Source organism: Danio rerio, chromosome 20 (assembly GCF_049306965.1).
Source record: "Danio rerio strain Tuebingen ecotype United States chromosome 20, GRCz12tu, whole genome shotgun sequence".
Taxonomy (NCBI): Eukaryota; Metazoa; Chordata; class Actinopteri; order Cypriniformes; family Danionidae; genus Danio; species Danio rerio.
Window position 1 is genome coordinate 16,792,202 of NC_133195.1, and position 26,145 is coordinate 16,818,346.

General features: G+C 34.6%; 1 protein-coding gene across 1 annotated transcript; it reads left to right on the plus strand.

Annotated features, from left to right (window-relative positions):
• Positions 1 to 884: 884 nt before the first annotated feature.
• si:dkey-86e18.1 lies at positions 885 to 13,465 on the plus strand. Its single transcript, NM_001025491.1, has 5 exons — positions 885 to 1,010; positions 1,168 to 1,208; positions 1,305 to 1,379; positions 9,076 to 9,265; positions 13,034 to 13,465. The coding sequence occupies exons 1-5, from the start codon at positions 944 to 946 to the stop codon at positions 13,429 to 13,431; spliced, it is 771 nt and encodes a 256-aa protein (NP_001020662.1). The 5' UTR covers positions 885 to 943; the 3' UTR covers positions 13,432 to 13,465.
• The last annotated feature ends 12,680 nt before the right edge of the window (positions 13,466 to 26,145 follow it).

Consider the following 26,145-nt stretch of genomic DNA (forward strand, 5'->3'; position numbering starts at 1 on the left):
TTTACTGAATGTTTAAAGATTTTCTGATCTTATAATAACTGTGGTTAGTAGTTTTACCAAATATAAACAGATGTTTCAATATAATGTTAACATATAGCCTACTGTTTATGCGAATTTATGTTTTGAGCTTTTACTGCAAATATCACATTCATAACGCTGGAATTGCTCAGAATTTTTTCATGTAGTTACACAACGGAAACCACACAATATTTCGCTAAACTAACATGGTGTGTTGTAAACCTAACTAAACTAGAATGGTAGTTCATATTAAATATTTGTTCCCAAAAAGACTTTTGATATAGTAAAACCACAGTTAATCTTAATAAGCGTTTGAAGCTCAGCAGAAATATTTTACACAATTTTCTAATGAATTCATGGTTTTGTCAACAGGTGTCACTCTAACACAGCATTTGAAAACCTTGTAAACAATGTCCGTAACAATGTCTAAAGTATATTATTACTAATAATATTATTACTAATAATATTATTACTATATTAATACTATTTATAAGTTTAGATAACTCACAACATTTTAAGTAAGCCCGTGTAAACATACAAACGTGCTATAGGTTAAAGATTATTTGGTCTGTAAAGAACTTGCTTAATTAAAGACTTTTCCTCCAAATGTGTTCAAATGACACTTTCCCACTATTTTATAGAGAAATAACTTCAGTTTTGGGAAACGTCTGTTTTAAAGTAGTTTTGCTGAAATCATGCACAACGCAACTTTAAGAGGAAATAAAATGCGTTTGAGTAATTGGACTTTTGCCTGAAAACATGCCATCAAATCAAAGGAACTACTAGTTTCTGCAAAACTGATGTAAAACCAATATTTTACTTTAAAAAAGGTGTTGAATAAAGAATTGACGAGCATACCTTGTCACGTGACCGTCTGTCTATCCACTCTGTCACGTGACGCCCTGTTGACGGAAATGCTGCAGGAATGGCGAGAAACGAAGAAAAACAGCTGGGAAAACTGAACCGACTGTGGTTGCAGAAAGAGAGAGACGGTATGAAACCCGTTTATAACCGGTTGAACTGACACTACTGTAAAATAACAAATGAAATACTGCAAAATAAAAAAGCAGTCGCTTGAATGTGTAAGCCACATTTCTCTCACTCGTTTGCACGTGGTCAGTGTGTGGTAATGTGTGTTTATTTTTTCAGAGGGTCGAATCAAAGATGTCCATGAGCCCAGACCAAAGCTTGTAAGAAATCTATTTCATATATTTCATATTACTTCAACCCGATTGTCAGCCATTAAGTAACAGTCATGTAATTTTAATGGACTTTTTGACACGCAGGCAACGTTAAATTCAGCGGCAGCAGTAAAGAAGTGGATGCCAAGCATCAAGAAGGAGATCAAGTACTATCTGCAGGTATTGACGCTGCAAAACATGAATGGATAGGTAACGTTAGTACCATTTACCGAACACCGCTATCTATGGAACAAAATCAATGCCTAAAGTCTTGAATTAAAAAGCTTGTTGAATATCACAAACTGAAAAAAATAATACACCGTATTAACAAGTTCTTGCATTTTAATGACTTGAATTCCAGGGTTTGTATTTTTAGGTCCTGAAATTTAACATACCTGTTTATTTAAGCTGTGAATATTTCAACGAAAAATATTTCAAACACGTTTTCATACTTAAAAATTCAATAATTCATATTCAATTTTCAGATTTCACTTAAAAAATATTCAATACCCTTTAAAAATACGATGTATAATATTCAAAAGGTAATTTTCAGTTCATTTTATTTCAGTTCTTATATTCGCTTCCATAAATTCAGTGGATCAAATTCGACTGATAAATTTCAACATTACATCCGGGAACTGCAGGAGAAGCAATAGATTGCAGAGTGAAGATCGCAGCTGCTCTAGCTTTCACCAGCAGGTGGAGATGGAATAATGTAAGATTTTTAACCCAGTAAACAGGCGAGAAAAAGGCTAATAAAGGCAAAAAAAGTAGCATTCAATTTTAATACCAATGCCTTGGACATTATAAATAATAAAAAGTATGAGTAAAATGAGTAAATGAGGTTTTAGTCATCTATATTTGCCCTTATGTAACGGAAGCCAGCTGGTGATCGCGTAAAGCTCACTCCTGATCCAGGGACAGACGTTGTTCTGCAATCTTATCGGAGCTTGTCTCCCATGCTGGCTCGTTACCTGCTCGGACCGGTGCGGTTATGTGCACATAAACCGTCTTTTGATGAATATGATGTTACTTATTGTCTATCTTTATTGACTCTTTCTTCCATAGACGCTAAGTATTATATTGACAGCTAAAGAATATAAACGTATGAGAAACAGGAGAGAAAATATAATAATAATAATACAAAATAGATAAACATTGACAGGGCTAAGAACAATTACGATCAAAGATTTTCAAAACCAGAGAGATTTTATGAGAATGTCACAAAACAGTTTACTTGGAAATGTTAAACAGAGTTCAGGTATGATTTAAGGTTGGTTATGGATGGGGCGTCTAATTTAAAATAATTTAACATGATAATGCATTAAAGGAGCGTCTTCAGTTTTTCACACAGAACCGTCTAATATGGCATAACTATAAGGAGTATTGTTTGCGCTGTTTAAACGCAGCTATGTCAGGATTGGGATAGGTTATACATTTTCATCATTTAAATTATTATTATGATTGTTAATATTATTATTGTATGACATTTATTTGGGCTATTGCGCTTAAATAAGTCATCTGTGATTCTAAATTAATATTTCTATTTATCCTTTTATCACTCTGCCTGTCTTTCTCTTCTTTTTTCTAATTTTTGGGGTTCTGCCACGGTTAAAAGTTTGCAAAATGTCTTAGTTTGTCCAGATTATTGTTTATGTAGCCTATAGGCGAGAAAAAGGTATTAACGCAAAAGTGGCAATGTCGCAGACAATGATAAGTAATAAAATGAGTCGCTTGTGGTTTGATAATAGGCAGTTATAACTGACTTTAATTTGTTTTCAGTATTAAATGAGAAAACCGTTATTTATAACTTTGCAGCGACCGTTTGTATTTTATGATTAGCAATGTTGATCTTTTTTGCAGTTATTAAACATATAAACTTATTTAAACTGGTTTAAATTTAATATAGTTGTCACTTAAGCTAGTTTCAAGATTAATGTTTAGAATGCGTGGTTTGACATGCGTGATTAAGGGGTTCCTGCAATGCAGCTCAATGTTCATCATTATGGGGTATTACTGAGCTTTAATCGCCATCTACTGGAGAGAATGTATTTGCTCATTTATTCTATTAACTCTTTTCTGCAAGTCTGTTTTATGATTTCACGAAGTCAAACCATTATGTTTTTATTTTATATTTTGAGATGATCATATTTAAATAAACAATTGCTAGGGTAGCTAATAGTTTCTTTTTTCTTGTTTTTTAAAAAAAAAAAACAGTAGCCTATAAAATCATAATTTTTGCTTGACAAAGTTATTGGTTTAGGATTCTGGATGCATTTTTGCTGTGTTGGAAGCTCACACCAATCAATTATATTATCAGAAATGACAGATATAAGAAATCCATTAATATTCATCACTTTTTACAATTATACAAGCAATTTCTCGCCGACGTCAGCTCCACTTTCGGAAATGGTAAACAGCGAGGTGTTATTCATATAAGCCCAAGCATGACATATGTCATGATTAATATAATAATCGAAACACTCTTGTAGGCTATTCTTATGCTTGGCCAAATGTCATGACTTTCACTTTCATTTTACATTATTATGCACAAGCCCAGATATCATCTGAAACTTTGGAAGAATTCCTATCATATATTGGCAGCCATCAAGCCTCTCTTCAGTTTGCTGTGGGGCGCTGGCTCTGCAGCTTGTAAAAGCAAGCTGCATAAAAACGTCAATCATTTCATTCATTCATCAATTCATTTATTTTCCTTCTGCTTCGTCTCTATTTTAGAGGAAAAGCGATAAACTAAAGACATTTTGCAAACTTTTAACCGTGGCAGAACCCCAAAAATTAGAAAAAAGAAGAGAAAGACAGGCAGAGTGATAAAAGGATAAATAGAAATATTAATTTAGAATCACAGATGACTTATTTAAGCGCAATAGCCCAAATAAATGTCATACAATAATAATATTAACAATCATAATAATAATTTAAATGATGAAAATGTATAACCTATCCCAATCCTGACATAGCTGCGTTTAAACAGCGCAAACAATACTCCTTATAGTTATGCCATATTAGACGGTTCTGTGTGAAAAACTGAAGACGCTCCTTTAATGCATTATCATGTTAAATTATTTTAAATTAGACGCCCCATCCATAACCAACCTTAAATCATACCTGAACTCTGTTTAACATTTCCAAGTAAACTGTTTTGTGACATTCTCATAAAATCTCTCTGGTTTTGAAAATCTTTGATCGTAATTGTTCTTAGCCCTGTCAATGTTTATCTATTTTGTATTATTATTATTATATTTTCTCTCCTGTTTCTCATACGTTTATATTCTTTAGCTGTCAATATAATACTTAGCGTCTATGGAAGAAAGAGTCAATAAAGATAGACAATAAGTAACATCATATTCATCAAAAGACGGTTTATGTGCACATAACCGCACCGGTCCGAGCAGGTAACGAGCCAGCATGGGAGACAAGCTCCGATAAGATTGCAGAACAACGTCTGTCCCTGGATCAGGAGTGAGCTTTACGCGATCACCAGCTGGCTTCCGTTACATAAGGGCAAATATAGATGACTAAAACCTCATTTACTCATTTTACTCATACTTTTTATTATTTATAATGTCCAAGGCATTGGTATTAAAATTGAATGCTACTTTTTTTGCCTTTATTAGCCTTTTTCTCGCCTGTTTACTGGGTTAAAAATCTTACATTATTCCATCTCCACCTGCTGGTGAAAGCTAGAGCAGCTGCGATCTTCACTCTGCAATCTATTGCTTCTCCTGCAGTTCCCGGATGTAATGTTGAAATTTATCAGTCGAATTTGATCCACTGAATTTATGGAAGCGAATATAAGAACTGAAATAAAATGAACTGAAAATTACCTTTTGAATATTATACATCGTATTTTTAAAGGGTATTGAATATTTTTTAAGTGAAATCTGAAAATTGAATATGAATTATTGAATTTTTAAGTATGAAAACGTGTTTGAAATATTTTTCGTTGAAATATTCACAGCTTAAATAAACAGGTATGTTAAATTTCAGGACCTAAAAATACAAACCCTGGAATTCAAGTCATTAAAATGCAAGAACTTGTTAATACGGTGCATTATTTTTTTCAGTTTGTGATATTCAACAAGCTTTTTAATTCAAGACTTTAGGCATTGATTTTGTTCCATAGCTATCTGTGTTATTTACAGTCACAGACGAAAGAAATGTATTACATCCTAAATAATTTCCCTACATTAGAATGTGTCATTTTTATTTTTGTTAATTTAATTTACATAGAAAGGTCTGTTAGGCTGAATGATGATATTTTGACGTTATATTTTTTAAAAAATAGTGTGTTACATGCATGTAATATGCTATTTATGCATATGAACTAAGATTTCAAAATTTTATTTTAAGCAGAAGCTAAAATTGAATTATTTTAGGCTGAATTTGTGTTTCTTTTTTCATTAAAAAAATCAACAAAAAAAAAACACTAGGGCTGTGTCTGCATACTTCTAAACAATATAGTACATTAAAAACAGCATGCGAGCTGAGTAGTATGTCCAAAATTATTAAAATCGTTACACAGTATGCGAGAAGTACTTGGATGACCTACTACTTCCAGCGAGATTCTGAAGTGTGCATCCGATACACCGTCCCATGATGCCCCCTGAAAAAAATTCATGAATGGGAGGGAAGCAACGCACTTCACGCAGGCAGGTCACATGATCATGACAAAATGGTGGATGTAGTACATCTGAGTTCCATTCATACTGAATAGAATGTACTTTTATAACAGTTTAGTAGTATGTTTAAATTTAACTGAACATATTAGGGAGGGATACAACGATTTACCGGTTTCAGAATTAACCGCATTTTAATTTGTCACAGTTAATTAATCTTAAAGGCTTCCCAACACCGTGTTTCTGCACGGAACAAAACTGCTTATGCAAACTGTGCGCTAGTTTGTCACTGAGACTAATAACCATGCACACTAAATTAACTATTACTGAAGCTACATACTAAGGCAAGCTCGTGCAAATTCGTTATTTCCAATGGAGGGACACGCACACGACGCAGCGCACTCTTGCTTTTCAGGCACATCTCGTGGGGATGACAGGGGGCTTTTGCAACTGCGGGAACTGCTACTGGCTGAAGTTTAAGGTACACAGATAAATAAAAATCAGCGCATAAGGAGACTGAGCATTTAAAATGACACAAACCGAAACCAAAACTTTTAAAGAAGTGCAGAGGTGATAGTTTTCTTTCTTTTGTCCATACTTTCTGTTTATTAAATTGACATGCAATTCAAAAGAATAGTGCAAAATAAATATGTCTTACTGCAATGCTTCATTTTTTGTCTGATGCAAAACATACATTTATTTTTCATAATGTAATATTTCAACTTTTTATAGCAGATAACTCTCATTCAAGAAGATTCAAGGCAGTATGATGATGAGAAATGTAATTCATTGTTAGAATTATTGTCATCTTTGTCATCATTAATATTCTTTAACTTTAAGACATTCATTTTGGAATTATTGCACAAATATCAATATATCATCACAGCATTAGTTAAATAGTTGTGTCTGGTTTCTGTTAGTCCTATTTCATGTTGTTTTCAACTCCAATTAATCCGTTTTTATACAAGTTGCATTAGTGCTCATTAACTTTTAGTGGGTGCTCCTAAAGTTTTTCTGATCCTCCTACTTTTTTGACGTTGGGAGCACTGGCAATTTCAAGCCCTGCATTAGACAGATATTGTTTTTTTATTTCTTTATATTTTTTATTTATTGTTCTGTCAAAAACATTCACTTATTTTAAGCACAAAGTGAGAAATTTACTATTGTTTGTTTTTTATATTATTTTGTGATGTATTAATTAGTTCCTGAGCAGCAATAAATAACACTGTAAAATAAAAGGAGTTTTCATCTTATTTTCTAAACTTGTGGGGTTTGAAATTAATGAATGCATAATAATCATGATAAAAACCGTGATTATTTCTCAGACTACAATCGTACAACTTAAATCTATAATCGTTGCATCCCTAGTACAAACTAAGTAGTAAGCGGTTTTGGATGCAGCCAGGAACTGTATTTTTATATTTTACTCGCATGTACTATTTAAAATGTTTCAAAGAGTTCCAAAATCCAGAGTACTAGAAGTTTTAACCAGTGACATCCCAGACCTGGACCATAGAGTTGACCTAAGCATCCCCCAGTCCTCACTTTCATCTGCAAAACAAATCCCCCTTTTACTTCGTGAACCGGTCACTTCCTTTTCACTTTCGGGTTAAGGGCAGCCTGACCGTCGATTGCTTAGACCACCAGTTCAGCTTGCTTTGGCCCTGGTGACAACACAAACCCTTTAAATTCCAGTATATTTTTTTAGGAGACTTATGCCGAGTTCAGACTGCATGATTTTTTAAGTCACAGATGTTTTCACACTGCATGACTATCTGGGCTAGCGTTTTGTCGCTGCTTTGTTTACACTGCAAGATGGATCGACGACAGGGCCTTTCACATTGCATGACTTTACAATAGGAAGAATTGCAGACAACTTCCTCTAAACTACATCTCACAGCCAGAAATACATAGTATATCTTTTGTTATTAAACTCATAAAACGAAAGAAGCCTTTAATGGGGCAGAAAATGTACATATTTTGCTGACCTGGGTTTAAAGTGAATTAGCAATTTCTCCTTAACTTTCTTTTTTAACTTTCTGTATGAAACGTCAAACAGACACAGGTGCTCCTGTCAAACTTTCACTAGTTTTTCTCCATTTCTTGGGTCCAAATAAACTGAAAGGGAGCGCTTTTAACTTCTCCCTCAACCTCCCGTTGGCCTGCAGGCACACACACACACACTATATATATATATATATATATATATATATATATATATATATATATATATATATATATATATATATATATATATATACTGTATATATATACACGAGCACCGATTTGCCTGTGATTTCAGGCATTCGTGATTTCTCAAAACCTGTCGGCGAGTCAAAATCCGGGCTAAAATCATGCAGTCTGAACTCAGCATAAGAAACACCAATATATATATATATATATATATATATATATATATATATATATATATATATATATATATATATATATATATTTTTTTTATGTTTTTAAAAGCATTTAAATATATTTTTGTAAACATTTTTTTAAGGCAATATTAAGTACATTATATTTATATATTAGGCAACAATATTAAGGCAAAACTCATATAAAGCTCATTGTGGTCAAATGTTTTTAAAATGTTTCTTTTCACTGCTGCCGTATCAGGGTAGTTAAGGTTTGGTCTTTTCACTACTCAGTTTTTTTCACTGATCTAGAAGGAAGTTTGAGCATTTTTAAAAGGCTTTGTGAAATACTTTGAGAGCAAATAAGGCAACAATTTTCTCCTAAATCCACAAATTAGGAGCCTCTTTTAGCCTTCATATATTTTGAGAATACAGCTACAGGTGACCATCTTAACCATGCTTGCCTAGTACTTACCAATTACAAAACATTGTCATAAGACTAAAGCTGTAAAATTTAACCAGTTGTATGGTTTTAAGAACAAACATGTCACTACTGTTATTAAATAGCATGTCAGCTATCAAACATCAAACATGTTTGGGGCTAGTAAAAACCAATACAACCCCAGGTTTTGATAGTGATCTTGCATATCCTGCTCGCTTATCAAGCAAAACAAACCAAGATTTGTTTGTTTTTGTAACAACATTTGTGTTTAAATAGTCAGAACTTCTTTTCTGCATAAACCCAATGCACAAAAGTTTAGCACAGTAATAGTACTTAATATAACAAATAGAGTGATTTAAATGTATAAAGTGCAGAGTGAAATTTAATGTATGTGCATCCTGTTGACTCTCTTTATCTGTGTGAATATTTTGCAGCAGTCGCAGTTATCTCACTACCCAGAGAGGAAAATAGAGGAGTTCCGGTTGCATATTGAAGAACTAGAGAGAGAATACAAACGCTACGTGAAGAAACTGCGCTCTCTAGATCCTGCCTGCAAACACAAGCCCTGGGAGCCTCGAGCTTATACCAAGAGGAGACGGGAGACTGTCAGTGGCCCAAACACATGTCAGTTTATGCTCTAAAACAGATCACTTCTTTATACATTCATCAAAAAAACAAAAACATAATTACAAAAACTAGCATTACATTATTAGTACACAGTTATAGGCTAGAAAGAATACATAAAAAATACCTATTACTCATAACATACACAAAAATGTATGTTATTTGATGGTCTGATATACTCGGGGTGAGGTAAAAAAATCCATTTGTAGAGGTGTGAAGACAGGCAGTTTACTCTCTATTTTAACTAATATGTTCTAAATTAACTGTATAATGAAAACTAGATTATAAAAGAAGGTCTCATCTCTATGATTTATCTGTTTACATCTTCTAATCTGAAGGTCATTGCTTAGATTAATTCTTTACGTAAATGTAAAGAAACTAAATTTGTTTATGTTATAAGCAAGACCTTGAAGAATCTCTAGCTATCGGGACTGCAAATACAGGTCGCATCCTTTTGATTTTCCCTAGCAAATTTGTCTCAGTCTTTTAGATAAAAAAGTTGAAAATGTTTAAGCCTTGGAAACTGTGGAAAGTTTGGTTAGAAAGGCTGTTCACAATTTGTTAATGAAAAAGTGATGAATTTATGTTTGTTTTCTGGAAAATTCTAATGCATCTTTTGGGAGATTTTATTATTTATGGATTGTGCCACAGTCGAAAATTTGCAAAACATTTTAAGGCTAAAAATAGTTTCTAACTTTTTATTAGGAAAAAAAATCTTAAACATAATGGGCATCTCAGTCCTAAATTGAATTAGGACTCCTAAATTGTAGCTCTAAAAAGTATTTCTCAAAGTGAAATCAGTGAAACGTAGTGAAAAGACCTTTACCATTTATGCATGATCACAAATCCACAGAATTCTGCAGATTTTTGAGGCCATTATGCAATATATATTTTTTACTTATATAAATGTGTGCAAATATATATTTATGAAGTTTTTATATTATTATTTATAGTTTTTATGTTGTTATTATTATTATTATTATTATTATTATTATTATTATTAATAATAAATAATATGCAAATATTAGATTAGATTATGTACAATACAATTTGTAAGGTAATATTTCCTGTCTTTCAGGGAATGCATCATATGAGGGAATGCAGTCCAAATGTAGCTTAGTTTACCAAACAAGTGTTTTTAATTTGATTTGTATTCTAAATTAAATTTGTTTTTATTTTATGTGTTAGGTTTTCAACTCCTACTTTCTCAAAATCAGCTTTTAAAAAGACTTTTAAAAGATTCTGTGCAGAAATAGCAAAAAAATCTGTTAAATCCCAACAAATTATACTAAAATGTCTGTTGTCTGTTGGTGAAAAGTTAGGGGTCGGTACAATTTTTAAATGTTTTAAAGTAAGCTTCTTGGGCTCACCAAGGCTGAATTTATTTAGTCAAAAATAAAGTACAAGTTGTAAAATTGTGACATGTTATTGTGCTATAAATAACTGTTAAAAGAAGTTTATCATTAAAAATCATTTTTTCCAGTGAATTTAAAGATAAAATTCAGCTTCCTTAAATCATTTATTCTAGTGAATTTAAAGGTAAGTTTTGAGCTTCCTTACTCCAGTCTTCAGAGTCAAATGATCCTTCAGAAATCACTCTAATATTAATTATTACTAATATTACTATTACTTTTATTATTATTATTATTATTATTATTATTATTATTATTATTATTATCATCGTTATTAATAATATTATTAATGGTAATAGTAATAAAAGCAATAATGACTGGAGTAATAATTTCATTTGAAACTGCATACATAAAAAAACAATTATTTAAAATTTCAATAAATATTTAACTTTTTTTTTACATTTAATAAATGTCGCTCAGATTAACAGAATGAACATGAAAAAAAACTGACCTCGACTTTCAAAAATATTTTCTTAACAAATCTATTTTATTATACATAATTTTTTTTTATTAATCCTATAAATGTTTATATACATTTAAAAATAAAAAAGCATTTAAAATATTAGCTCAATTATTCAAATAAAATTCATTAACTTGTAACAAAATCATTAAAAGCAAGGAACACACTTTTTAGAATACAATTATTTGCTTACCCTACATTTTACCATTTTTAATTAAATGTGGCAATATTATTATAATAATTTTTGAAACCTTTATATGAAAGTGGCAAAATAATATGGCACTATACAGAGTTTCCATTTCTTAAAGCGATGAGATCAACCCCACTGATTTCTTTGGTTCCTTAGTAAAGTATGTCTCAGCAGTGATAAAACTCTTAGATAAGGGGTGACACGATGGGCTTGATGTGCTATTTACGATATTTTTTTGTGAAGTAAGGGATTTTCATTCAAAACTTGCCATTTCCATAATTAATTTTGCATGCGATTGCTCAAAATGCACTTTAATGCTAAGTGATGGAAACATGGCTGTTGCTAAAAAAACATATTAATAACTGAATAAAAGGCTAATTGCAGCATTCCTAAAGATAAAGATAAAATAAAGCATCTAATCACTTACCGGGTCCGTGAGGTCATCGACTTTCGCTTTCAGATTTAAAGGGCTAGCATTGCACCAGACCCCCGTAAGTGGTGTCGTTTGAAAGTGTAGAATCTATATTTTATGCACATATCCATCACTTTGGTTTTTACTGTACTGTAAAAAAGTTATTTACACTTAAATACACAGTATTGTGGATACCCGAGCTAGGTATTTTACATTGGTCCATTTTCATATTTTTTATATGACACATGTACAAGTTATAGCTCAAATGAAAGCTCTTGCCGGTGCTCATACAGTTCTAGCATTCTTTTTACTGAATTATATTCATATGCCAAACAGTTGTTGAATGAATTGTGGTGTTTCCATGGCACAATATGTAAACAATACATTCATGATCAATAAGCAGCCCCAGATAGCACAGACAGCTGTCATCTCTTACCTTATGCTGTGCACTTCAGGGCCATTCTCCTCTGTTTTTGAGGTGATGTGCATAAGTAATCCTTTTATATGTCTGATGTGGTCCAAACACAGTGAATTATGTTTGATCAAACAAAAGAATAGTGAAATATGTAAACAAGGATCGGTCTCTGTGGCTTGTACAGCACCTTTCATCAGTTGGAATGCAATAGATTATGGTAGAGACCTTTTTCTTTTTTCCTATGATTACAGACATGTGCAGGAACCAGCAAAATTAATTACAGCACGCTAGACCACACAGAACCTAAAAGTTACACTTTCAAATTTGAGTTTATAAAAAAAAAATACAAAAAGCGCCTGTTTTTGTAGGTGTTTATAATAACATAGACGACATATACAGTTATTTTAAACACTTTCAATAGTGTTTTATGAAAATTCAAAGGGTTTTCTTTAAAATGATACCAAATTTTTGCATTTACACCTCTGCATGTGGGTTTGGGAAGCTTTTAAATTTGGGTAGGCAAAATCCAGGCGGAAATCCCCAAATAGCAGCAGAGTTTAAGTGGTTAAACTATGTTGACTTCAATAATACTGTCAGTGAGATCCTGATTAGTGTCCTTAATACAAGTTTATAATAATAATTTCTAAAACTTTAAAAGAAATGTGTCACAGAGTCTTACTACTAACTGCAAATGCATCATAATAAAGCTGAATTTCTAGTATTTCCACAAGACAGCAGAAAAGCAACAACATGTGTATGAGTAACATGCTGAATATGCATGCAGGAATATTCCAGTAGCTGAGGATCATGTGAATCATGACAGCTTCATACATGGAAAGTGATGCTCATAATAATGTAGTCATCATTATTTCTTCCTAGCTAAGAAAACATGCCTTGACACGCTTGTCAGAGAGGAGGAAGTTAATGAGGACACGAACTCAGAAGAAAACCACACACTTCTGACTAACGTCCAACAGCTTTGCACACCGTCAGCCTCTGAACCACCAGACCAGGATGCCCCGTTGTGTTTTGATCAGTCCCGGCTGGCTGTGGCGGTGGCCAGTTCACGTGTGGCTTTGGCAGGGCAGCAACAGGACACAGGTACGCTGACTCGAGTGCTGTTCTGTGGCCTGCCAAACCTCCACAGCCTCCCGCTCGCACAGACTGCAGCACAGGAGAGAACACAGAAGCTTTCAGATGCTGAAACACAACAGAGAAAAACAAGACATTTACTGGGACTCGACTGCTACTCGTCATCCTCAGAGGAGGAGATTTAGCAGGCTCAAATGCATTTTTGTTTTTGTTATGTTTTACTGATGCAGAAACACTTTAAAGGATAGTTCAACCAAAAATAAACACTTTTTTCATAATTTATTCTTATTTCATTTGTAAGGGAATTGACAGTTAAGGCTGATTTATACTTTTGCCTGGCATCGCGTCGTTATACTTGACGTGTTTGCCATTTTGATATTCTTTAAAACAACGGGGGTGTGGGAGGGTGGTGGTCATCAAAAAACCACCGTAAAATCAGTCGGTTAAACAGAGAAGTAAAACGTTTCCGAAACTACATCATATCATTAATATTATTGAATATTTTTAAACGAATTATTTTTATTATTTTTCTAAATTATTTTAATTATTCTAAAGATTTTATAACCATTCTAGATTTTTTTATAATCAAACTTTGATGCATCACTTGCTTTTGTTCACATCTCGGACAGTTTTACCTATTAAACTTTTATTATATTATGAACGACAACAGAACATGAGTTGCTCTAATAGTATATTTTATTATGGGAAGAATAAAAGTAAAAACATACACTTGCTAAAAAAATACAGATGTTTTTTTTTTTTAGATTTAGCTAGCTCCACAATTCATACATTACTGTCTGGCTAGTTTGTCCAAGGTGTCCACGAGGTCTTAAAAAGTATTAAAAGTTAATAAATCAATTATGAAAAAAAATAAGGCCCTTAAAAGGTATTAAAAAGTCTCAATTCTGTTTTTACGAGGTCTTAAGCTTCTCTGGCCAAGCTTCTCTGTCCGGGTGATGTCACGTAATTTGCGTCAAACGCTGGAGGGTGATGTGACATTCTCCACACGTTGTAAAACCATAAAGCAGGGCTATTCAACTGGCGGCCCACGGGCCGAAATTGCACTGTTTCCAAGCAGCCGAAACATTTAGATACTTAAGCTTAAAGGCTTCTCAATGCACATTTCTGGAACAAAACTGCTGCAACTAAACAAAGTTTTGCCACCTGTGCGCTAGTTTAAAGTTACAAGCTTATAGCTAAACCAAGGCTAATACACATGCATACTGGATTAACTATAGCAGCGGGCCGTTCACATATTGCGTCTTTTCCACGTGCAATATTGTTAATACAAATATTAGAATATATGCCAATATTTATGCGAAAGTAGAGCGATGTGCTCGCGCACTCCAGACGCACCGAGTAGAAAACATCTCTGATTATGAGATATGAGATTATGAGATATATTATCTCATGATTATGTATGTATAAACACAGATTATAACAACAGTTCATTTAAATACCTAATTTAAAGCTTAAATTTACATTAGACGTGATATCCGTGAAGCAATTGATTATACTTCAGACTATATAATTGCACAACCAAAATCTATAATCTTTGCAATTGTCACTGTTTCATTGCACAATGCAGTGATGTTATATAGTTTCAAAATACAATATATTAACATTTTAATGTAGAAAAATTGAATGTGGGTGTCTTAAGGAGCAAAAATACAACATATGGGCTTTTATATGCTGTTGTGTCATTAATTATATTGCAAGTCATATCTCTCTGGCCCCTTGTTTGGGATGATTTTTATGAACTGGCCCCCATGACAAACTAATTGAATAGCCCTGCCATAGAGCAAAACAGATGACAAAATGGGATAAAGTTTGCATATTCCTGGTTGGAGAAAGACGAGTTAAAACAGTGGCTGAAACCTGTTGCTCAAAACAACCATGTAATTTATTTTTTCAAGCTTTGTTTTTTCCGAGCTTATCTAAGTTCTGTTGCACGGTTGTGCTCCGTTCATTTAATTAACTACAACTGTTCATTAGCAACTGTTTTTACATTACTGTGACTGTTGCGGTAAGGGTAGACGTTAATAAAATACAATAAATGGAAAACTTTATAAATAATAAAAACAATTCTTGTTAACTTACATTCGCAACTGTATCTGATCAAGCAACAACTCATAAGACGGGGCGTCAGCGTCAACACTTCCCATTCACTTTGAGTAGGTGACGTGAAGCGTTACCAAACAGAATTGTCTATCCTTCTGCATTTCTTCAGCAGCGTTGCTAGCTGCAGAAGTTAAGAAGTTTGACTTTTCAAGCATCAACGGAAGCATCAGCCAATGAGACCGCTTTTAGCAAAATACCCCAGCTCAGACAGTAGCTGATTGCGGACTAATTTCAATGGCTGATGCTGCTATAAGGATTGCCTACTGCAGCGTTGGGACACTTCCGGATCCCAATGCTGCAGTAGGTGGAGATGTAAATGTGTCATGTAAACGTGGCGAGAACAATTTCAAGAAATGAGACAGAGACAATTTCATAAACATATAGAAAACAGCCTTGTCTGATGTGTAAAGTTCTACTTGTATCTCCAGCGTATCCATGAGGCTAGTGTTGTAGTCTTGGATGTTGTACTCTTGTCGAACCCCTGTGGAATAAGAATCGAATCTGTGGAACCGTGGAAGACATTGAGGGCTCTATTTTGACGGTCCATGCGCAAAACGCAGGGCGCAAATGCTTTCAGGGCGTGTCAGGACGCGTTTTTGCTAATTTAAGGACGGGAAATCTGCCTTGCGCTTCGGCGCATGGTCTAAAAGGGTTGAGTTTATTTTCTTAATGAGTTATAGGTGTGTTTTAAGAATAAACCAATTACAGTCTCATCTCCCATTCCTTTTAAGAGTAAGCAGCGTCGGGCCAAGAGCGCATTCACTATTTACAGGACGCAAAGTAAGTCTAAGTAGAAAAAATGAGCATTTCACAAGCAAACAGTTAACAGTTAACAGTTTTTTAACAGAAAACTGTTAAACAGAGCATCTACTGCGTGAAAATGAGAGATAAAAGATCACTTTCACTCTTGGATAGGGAAACCTTTACGCACAGACATCAATTAGTCTATAAATAAATACTTTTGTTTGTTAAGCGCAAATATTTGTTTCAAAACTATTTCTAAATTCAGTTCTAATTTCCAGCAAACTAATAAATGAATAATAATAACAAAATGTGCTCAAAAACCTGAGTTATATCCTAAAACATGCTGTGCCCCATATGATCCAAAACCTGACAGGTGGGCAAATCTAAGCTTGTTTTTAATAAAACAAATATACATATGGATATAATAAATAATACTGCTAATAATAATAACATTAAACAAAAGCAAATTGTTATGAATGAACTGAAAAAGCCTCTCGATATGAAGAACACATAAAAGCAGTGATTTTTCATATTTATGTAGGCTAGAAAATAATATGTTTATAATATTTTAATCCTTTATATTTATATCCTATATCTATTCTTATTATGTCCTTTATATATCCTGAATAGTTACATTTTTCATATGTAAAGATATTTGCTTATTGCTCTCTTGTGTGTATTAAGCAGTGCGTAAGCGAGGCGCAACTCTGCGCCGGAGTTTAGACTGGGTTAGTTTTGGTCTAATGAAAAATCTATTATAGTTTCTCAAAATAGCAACACGCCAGCGGTCCGCCTCAGAACGCCTTCCTTTTTAGACCAGAACGCCTATGGGCGCACAAATGAGCGCTAATGCATTTTCTATTCAAACAGCGTAGCGCAACGCCTCAAAACGACTCTTGCACCAAGCTTAAACTACTAAAAGACTACTGCATCACGCCTTGCGCCACACTGCGCCGGGTGTATGATAGGGCCCTGAAACGTCAAAAAGAAATTTTTTTAAAATGACAAAATTTGAGTTGGTTCTATGATTTTTTTAGAAGTATACCTAGGCGATCATTGGTAATTAAATCACATGTGTACATAATGCTCTTTCACATTTACAGCATTAGGAATCCGAAACACCTACAATTAACCATATATAGTGACAACATTCCCTTTTAAATCACATGATTGTAAATTGGAATGCGGTACCTATACTTGTGCTTTATTAATAAATTTTCAAATTAGTGTTTTGTTGTCTATATTTTTTTTTCGATCTTTGTAAACAGCCCTCTGTTGTGCATAGTTTGCCAATTCGTCCAACAACACAAAATAAGCCATTGCAGTGTGGAACTCTAAAATGCCTATTATGTGTACCGTTGCTATCACTAGTTTCTCTGCTTAAGCATGCTAAGATGTGTGCTTAAATTTCTATATAAACACATTGCTGTGTATAGGTACAAGTTGTTACATCCCATACTTTGGATGAAACTGCACCTACACACTTATTACGCACATATTGTGCATACACACTCTTGATTAAAAAGGGCACAGGGGCCATGAAACTGGATTAGCTGGGTATCAGTTATGTTTTATTTTAGTTTTCGCCAAGCTTGGGTTTTAAGTATTATGAAGGTAGCTTGATTTTAATTACTCTTTGTTGCTATGGTATTATGGAGCAGCTGAGCTACAGTCATGACACCTAAAAACCCAGAATTGACAAAAGCTAAACTAAAAATTAGGTTGCAGTTTTATCAGCAGAAGCCAGCTTTAACACTGTCAAAGAGTTCATTGGCTGTTCTGTGTACAGTCTCAAATCAGCAGCAGTTACACTCTAACAGAAGGTCAATGATTATTTCATTTCTTTAGGTAGGAAGATTCTGGTTGATTGTAGATAAACTTAAAAAAAATCTCCACAGGACATCAAATTTAAAGCCTATCTTTCACTTACTATTTAGTTAACACTTAAGGCCCTATATATGTCCACCTCTGTTAAAAGATTGTTGGAGATTTCCCAGAAATTTTGGCAGTAGTGAGTCACTTTTCTCACAGGTTCTCCTGATAACAGACACACACATAGAAAAGACGTAGGTATGTTGGTTAACTTAATGAATAATGTCTCTCAGAATGAGAAAAGGGATCATAAATGAATATCTTTATTCATTCAAATCATTCAAGTCTTTCGGATAAGACATTAAACCGAGGTCCTGACTCTCTGTGGTCTTTAAAAATCCCATGACACTTCTCGTAAAAAGAAGAAGTGTAACCCTGGTGTCCTGGCCTAATTCCCTCTGTCGGCACTTACTGATCATGGCTTCCCAATTATCCTCATCCACCGAATTGGCTCTATCACTGTCTCTCCACTTCTCCAATAGCTGGTGTGTGGTGAGCTCACTGGCGTCGTTTTCTTGTCGATGCTGGCTCACCATTCATGTGAATGTTGCAAAATGGTTGTGGTGTAGGGACCCCTTTGGGACCGCTATGAGTGTATGGCCATACACATTAATCTCGCTACATAAATACACATTACATTTCAAATTTAAAATATAATAATTAAATGCTGAATAATACCTTGATTACTAGATAACAGAAAAATAGAGCATCTCTGAACCCACAACCTGTCAAGCTTTGATGCAGATGGGCTACAACAGCAGAAGACCACACCGTTTGCCACTCCTGTCAGCTAAAAACAGGAAACTGAGGCTACAATTTACACTGGCTCACCGAAATCAGAAAATAGAAGGAAATTGGAAAAAAGTTGCCTGGTCTAATGAGTCTCGATTTCTGTGCATTCGGATGGTAGGGTCAGAACTTGGCGTCAGCATGGATCCATCCTGCCTGTATCAGCGGTTTAGGCTGGTGGTGGTGGTGTAATGTTGTGGGGGATATTATTGGCCAATTAGTACCAACTGAGCATCGTGTCAATGCCAAAGCCTACCTGTGTATTGTTGCTGACCATGTCCATTTCTTTATGACCACAGTGTACCATCTTCTGATGGCTACTTCCAGCAGGTTAAGGTGCCATGTCATAAAGCGCAAATCATCTCAGACTGGTTTCTTGAACATGACAATGGCTTCACTGTATTCAAATAGCCTCCCTAGTCACCAAATCTGGTGGAATGGGAGATTTGCATCATAGATATGCAGCTGAAAAATCTGCTGCAACTGCATGATGCTATTATGTTAATATGGACCAAAACCTCTAAGGAATTTTCCAGTACCTTGTTGAATCTATGCCACGAAGGATTACGACAGCTTTGAAGGCAAAAGAGGGTCCAACTTGGTACTAGTAAGGTGTACCTAATAAAGTGGTCAGTGAGTGTATACTGAAGAATTTTGGAAGAAACAGTTCACTTCCATAGTATTTTTGGACCTACTGTAGATGTCAAGGACTGTTTTCCTCAGCATTTAGTTTTTAGCAGAAGAAAGAAATTCATAAAAGCTTAGAACCACTTAAGTGTGAACACTTTTTTTTTCCTTTTTGAGTGAACTATGCCTTTAATAATATAGTTTAATTGAAGTATTCCAAAAAGACAGCTGTGTTATAACTTAAACACATTCAAGTCTAATTTCCATTTTTACTTGCATGCACACATCAATCAGTAAGCATAAAAGGAAGCCCAATCATGTGATGTGGGCGAACAACACTCTTCGATACACAAGAGTAAACCTCAGTGGTACTTAGAGAAACTCATGAGTCATTTGTTCATGTAGAACAAATGTAAAACATGTTTCACTTCAAACCTAATTAAATACACCTGAAGCAGCTAATTAGGGTCTCAGTACTCATAAGAGAAACTTCCAGGGCTGCATTTCCAAAAGCATTGTAACCCTAAGTAGATCGTAAAAATATAACTATATATCTAACTACTTTGGACTGTGGGGGAAACCGGAGCACCTGGAGGAAACCCACTCAAACATGGAGGGAACGTGCAAACTCTACACAGAAATGCCAACTGACCCAGCCCAATCTCGAAACAGTGACCCTCTTTCTCAGAGGTGACAGTGCTAACCACTGAGCTGTAATAACATTATTCAGCAGCCCATGTTTATATTTGAAGTTAAATATGTTCATTGCATAAACCAAGTCTATTCAGAAGATTAAGAAGAAACTTTTTGATTCATACGGTTTATTCTTTTTTTTAAGATCACTTAATGGGCATTTTTGAGCTTCAAAGCAGGGGTGGCCAAACTTAGTCCTGGAGGACTGGTGTCCATGTAGGGTTTAACTTCAATTTACATGAACAGACCTGCCTGGTAGGGATGGCTGACGTGAAACTGATGTTTTGATACAGGGTCGAGATCACGAAGCACAGGTGTTTCGAAACACTGCACTGAAGCATGATCCGTAACACCCAGGTCATGTGACTAAAGTGTTTCGAAACACCTGGTCACGTGACTAAAGCGATTCAAAGCATCGATCAGTTAAGAATCGTTTTGAGACCTGGCGAGTCTGCATTTGACTGACAGTGTTAGAAAAAAAAATTCTGTTTCATGTAGCCTAGTGAAACGTGCATGTGCATCATGTTTCTGTGCTTCAACTGGATTTTGGGTTCGAATCTCGACTTGTACAAATACACTGAAACTATGTTTTTATGTATTTTAATCATGTTACTGTTTTATGGTGTAGTCTAGATAGGATACAGCTGCGGAAACTTCATCAATTTAACATAATTTTGTAAAACTGTATAACAATAATTAATATTTGTACAGTACTGTGAGGGTTTGGGTAAAACAAAATACAATAAAGGGGAAATTTAATTAATGATATAAATAATTATTTTAACTTCCGGCCAAAACCTTGTCTGAACTAGCAACAACCCTGTTTTATGACCAAAACAAGACATATCTATTCACAAAATGTTTATTGTTGTTGTCAGACTAATGTTAAAACAAAACAATACAAGAACAAAGCATTTCAAACTGATATTAAGCATTTCAAAGAAAGGCTGTATCAGCCTGGATTTGAGTCCACTATCCCTGCATGGTAGTCTGGAACGCTCACCGCTTTACTAAATCACTTAAAGGTTCAGCTCTACAACGTGGGATTTAATACCTCAGTTTGCTCAACTGTTCTTTGCCGAAGCTTTTCCAGTGCAGAACATAAAAAATGACCACTAGGTGTAACTGTAGAGTGGAGTTTCGAAACGTTTCGAAGCTTTGACACATTTGCTCCGACTGTTTCAGTGATTCATGAAGCCTCACTTTGCCCACCACTACTTCCTGGATGCTTCTGTGTGTCTAATTGGGGTTAGAGCTTAAATCTGCTGGACACTGGCCCTCCAGGACCTAAGTAGGCATTACTGCAGCTCAGAGACCTTCTTGAGGGATTACACCATAAGTAGGCTGGGTGACCTCCAAGTTGAAGGGACATAAGCTGCAAATAGGCTGGGTTTAGGGTTGGTATAGCTGTGGTAGACATTAATAAAACACAACAGGTTACTGTGAGGTTGGGTTTAGGGTTGGTGTAGGCGTAGTAGACACACCTGCCAACACATTTTTCCCTGGAGTCTTTGTACACATCCCTGTTTTGTCCCAGAAAACTCTCGGAATTTCACCCCCACCCACTTTTTGGTACAGTCCCCAGATTGCCGACCTTGGTAGTACTGCACCGTACCCGCCTCTTAAGTTTGATACTCGTCCCACACCAAACACCAACCATCACACCCTGCGCTCTTCAGTTCACATTACTGTGAGGTTGGGTTTAGGGTTGGTCTTGGTGTATTAGACGTTAATAAAACACAACATGTTACTGTGAGGTTGAGTTTAGGGTTGGTGTAGTACACATTAATAAAAGTCAACTGGTTGCAGTGAGATTAGGTTTAGGGTTGGTGCAGGTGTATTAAACATTAACATAACAGGCTATAGTGAGGTTGGGTTTAGTGTTGGTAGCTGTAGTAAACATTAATAAAACAAACCAAGTTACTGTGAGGTTAAATTTAGGGATGGTGTTGGTATAGTAGACATTAATAAAACACAACAGGTTACAGCAAAATTGGGATTAGGGTTGGTGTAGGTGTTGTAGACATTAATATAACTCAACAGGTTACAGTTACAGTGAGGTTGGGTTTAGGGTTGGTGTAGGTGTTGTAGACATTAATAAAACACAACAGTTTATTGTGATGTTGGATTTAGGGTAGGTGCGGGTGTAGACTGATAAAACACAGGTTGGACACCGTGTCATGCTCAAGACATAAAATAAATGAAAACTCCAGTAGTTTTGTACTTCCCACTTAAAGCTGGTTCTGACCTCCATTTATACCCTTCTCTCTAGGACTGGAGGAGTTTTACATTTTGTATAAAGGCACATAAATCTGTCAGTTTTGATTACTTTTATCGCATGTGTGCATTTCAAAGTAACCAAATTTCAGTTAGATGTTAAATGTCACTTAACATTTAAAGCTCATGAAATTGAAACTTGAAAGTAGAACATTTTGTAATGAAACCTGGAAGCTGTACATCGCATGTTTATGTGTTTCTGCTTTTCGCCTTAACCTAGTTTATTCCAGCTGTGAATGCGTTAAGAGTCTCAAGAGAGGAAATGGTTGAGGTGTGGTTAGAGTAGAATTCTGAATGGAAGACAAGTGATTTCTTAATGTCATAAACAGAAAGTATGAAGTGTGTTTACTGCTGCTTAAGTTTATCAACATTACATCTTCGGTAGCTGTAAGGTTTCAATTTCAACCACACAGGTTTCTCACAGGTAATTTAAGTCTAGAAAAAAACTATTTATATATATATATATATATATATATATATATATATATATATATATATATATATATATATATATATATATATATATATATATATATATATAGTTGAAGTCAGAATTATTAGCCCCCCTAAATTATTAGACCGCTTATTTATTTTTTCCCTAATTTCTGTTTAAGGGAGAGAATATTTTTTTCAACACATTTCTAAACATAATAGTTTTATTAACTCATTTCTAATAACTGATTTATTTTATCTTTACCATGATGACTGTAAATAATATTTTACTAGATATTTTTTAAGACACTTCTATACAGCTTAAAGTGACATTTAAAGGCTTAACTAGGTTAATTAAGTTAACTAGGCAGGTTAGGGGAATTAGGCAAGTTATTGTATAACAGTGGTTTGTTCTGTAGATTATCTTAGAAAAAATTTAGCTTAAAGGGGCTAATAATTTTGTCCCTAAAATGGTACATAAAAATTCAAAACTGCTTTTATTCTAGCCGAAATAAAACAAATAAAACTTTCTCCAGAAGAAAAAATATTATCAGACATAATGTATAAATTTCCTTGCTCTGTTAATTATCTTTTGGAAAATATTTTAAAAAGAAGAAAAAAAATCAAAGGGGCCTAATAATTCTGACTTCAACTATATATATATATATATATATATATATATATATATATATATATATATATATATATATATATATATGTATATATATATATATATATATATATATATATGTATGTATGTATGTATGTATATGTATGATTTAAAAAAATTCAAATGACAAAACACTGATTTGAAAAATCATTAATATCCCCCCAATCCCGTCATCCCTCAACCCCCCTGAAAAAAAAGCCCTTGAAAAATTTACTTTTACAGAATAAAACTGTTTATCCGAAAGTTTCAGCAATGCTATACAAACCCACAGTTTCAGATTGACATATGCTGTTTGGCAACTTTGGCAAGAGTTCTGTTGCATGAACCACATCAGGCCTGATTAATATGACTGCACACTTAAGGCTTCAATGTGTGCAGAAATGCTGAGTCAGAGAGAGAGAGACAGAGAGATGCCTGCGTTCACCAAAAAATGCACAGTTTTTCCTACATATTGGTAACAGAACTGGGGCTTTGCAGAGCAGCCCACAGTTCGACCCCAAAACCCCACTGACATAAGCAGCAAAAAGTGCTTAGCAGACGACACTTCTGGGAAACTGAGCAAGAGCAGTATGTTCTTACCAAGCAGCAGCGGTGATCTCTTACTCATTCAGAATGTCTTTGTGTGACTTATAGCACTTTTGGCTTCGTTTGCTCATTCAGACTGGGTTTCCCATACCTGTGAGGTGAAGCAAGGAAACTGATGCAACTTATTGCACGTCACTCGTCAAATAAGCTGAAATTTCCTTTGCGGAATTTACAAATATATATATTTCTGGCTCATCCGTGACATTGAAATGCCTTGAAAAAGGCCTTTGCTTGCAGTTTAAGTTTCAAATATAGGCTACTGCAGTACTGCAATGATTGGCCCGCGTGTATATTTAAATGATATCATAGAAATATAGTTGTTGTATCTGCCTAATTTAATCCATTATATACAGATCTTAGTTTGAAAATGTATTATGGCTAAATATGAATAAATTAAAACCATATAGTATTTGTTATCAAGTTATCAACATTAAATGCATATCTAGTTTAATAAATATGCGAGGTACCATTACACTTTCAAAGAATTTTATTTATTTTATTAATATTTTATTAATTGTCATATTTTCTTCAGTTGAAATTGTATTGTTCTGTTTTTGTCAATGTATTAGCATTTTTTAATGTGTGCAAATACACTCACCGGCCACTTTAATATTTATAAAGTAACTCACCGACCTCTTTGTTCATTCATTTAAGGTGACATAATTACATGTTCTATGCACTTGCAATACAAATTATAATTTACTATGCATAATTACATGTAACTAATCCTAAACCTAACTCGTATTCTAACCATAACCTAACCATAAGTGCATGTGATTTATATCAGTCAGATCAGTCAGTTGTTAAATAGTTATGCTTTAACTACAATGCATCTAGGCATGTAGACATGGTCAAAACGATCAGCTGCAGTTCAAACCGAGAATCAGAATGGAGAAGAAAAGTGATTTAAGTGACATGGCATGGTTGTTGGTGCAAGACGGGCTGGTCTGAGTATTTCAGAAACTGCTGATCTACTGGAATTTTCACGCACAACCATCACTAGGGTTAACAGAGAATGGTCAGAAAAAGAAAATAGCCATTGGGTGGCAGTTCTGTGGGAGCAATTGCAGATTCCAGAGGTCAGAGGAGAAAGGGCAGACTGGTTCCAGCTGATCGAAAGGCAATAATAACTCAAATAACCAAATAACTGAGGTATGCAGAAGAGCATCTCTGAATGCAAAACCCGTCCAACCTACAGCAACAGAAGGCCACACCCGGATGCTTCAGCTAAGAACAGGAAACTGAGGCTAAAATTCATACAGGCTCACCAAAATTGCACATTAGAAGATTGGAAAACATTGCCTGGTCTGATGAGTCTCGATTTCTGCTGCGACATTCAGATGATAGGGTCAAAATTTGGCGTTAATAACATGAAAGCATGGATATCCATGCTACCTTGTATCAAAGGTTCAGGCTGGTGGTGGTGTAACAGTGTGAGGGGATATTTTCTTGGCAAACTTTCGGCCCATTAGTACCAATTGAGCATCGTGTCAACGTCAAAGCCCTCCTGTGTATTGGTGCTGACCATGTCCATCTCTTTATGAACATCGTGTACCCAACTTCTGATGGTTACTTCCAGCAGGTTTATGCACCATGTCACAAAGTGCAAATCATCTCAGACTGGTTTCTTGAACATGACAATGAGTTCACTGTAGTCAAATGGCCTCATTAGTCACTAGATCTCAATCCAATAGAGCACCTCTGAAATGTGGTGGAATAGAGACTCACATCATGGATGTGCAGCTGACAAATCTGCAGCAACTGCGTGATGCTATCATGTCAATATGGGCCAAAATGTCTGAGGAATATTCTCAGTACCTTGTTTAATCTATGCCACTAAGCAATAAGGCAGTTCTGAAGGTAAAAGGGGGTCCAACCCGGTACTAGTAAGGTGTACCTAATAAAGTGGCCAGTGATGTTTTAATATTTTTCCTCATTTGTTATTGTTATTGATTGAATGATTGTAGTAATTTGAAGTAAAGTTTACTTTAAAAGTATTAGCTGAAATAAATTTAAAGGGCTAGTCTTTCTTTGTCCATAAAATCCTGCAGACTGTTTATATTATTGCTGTTATTATTATTATTTTTTT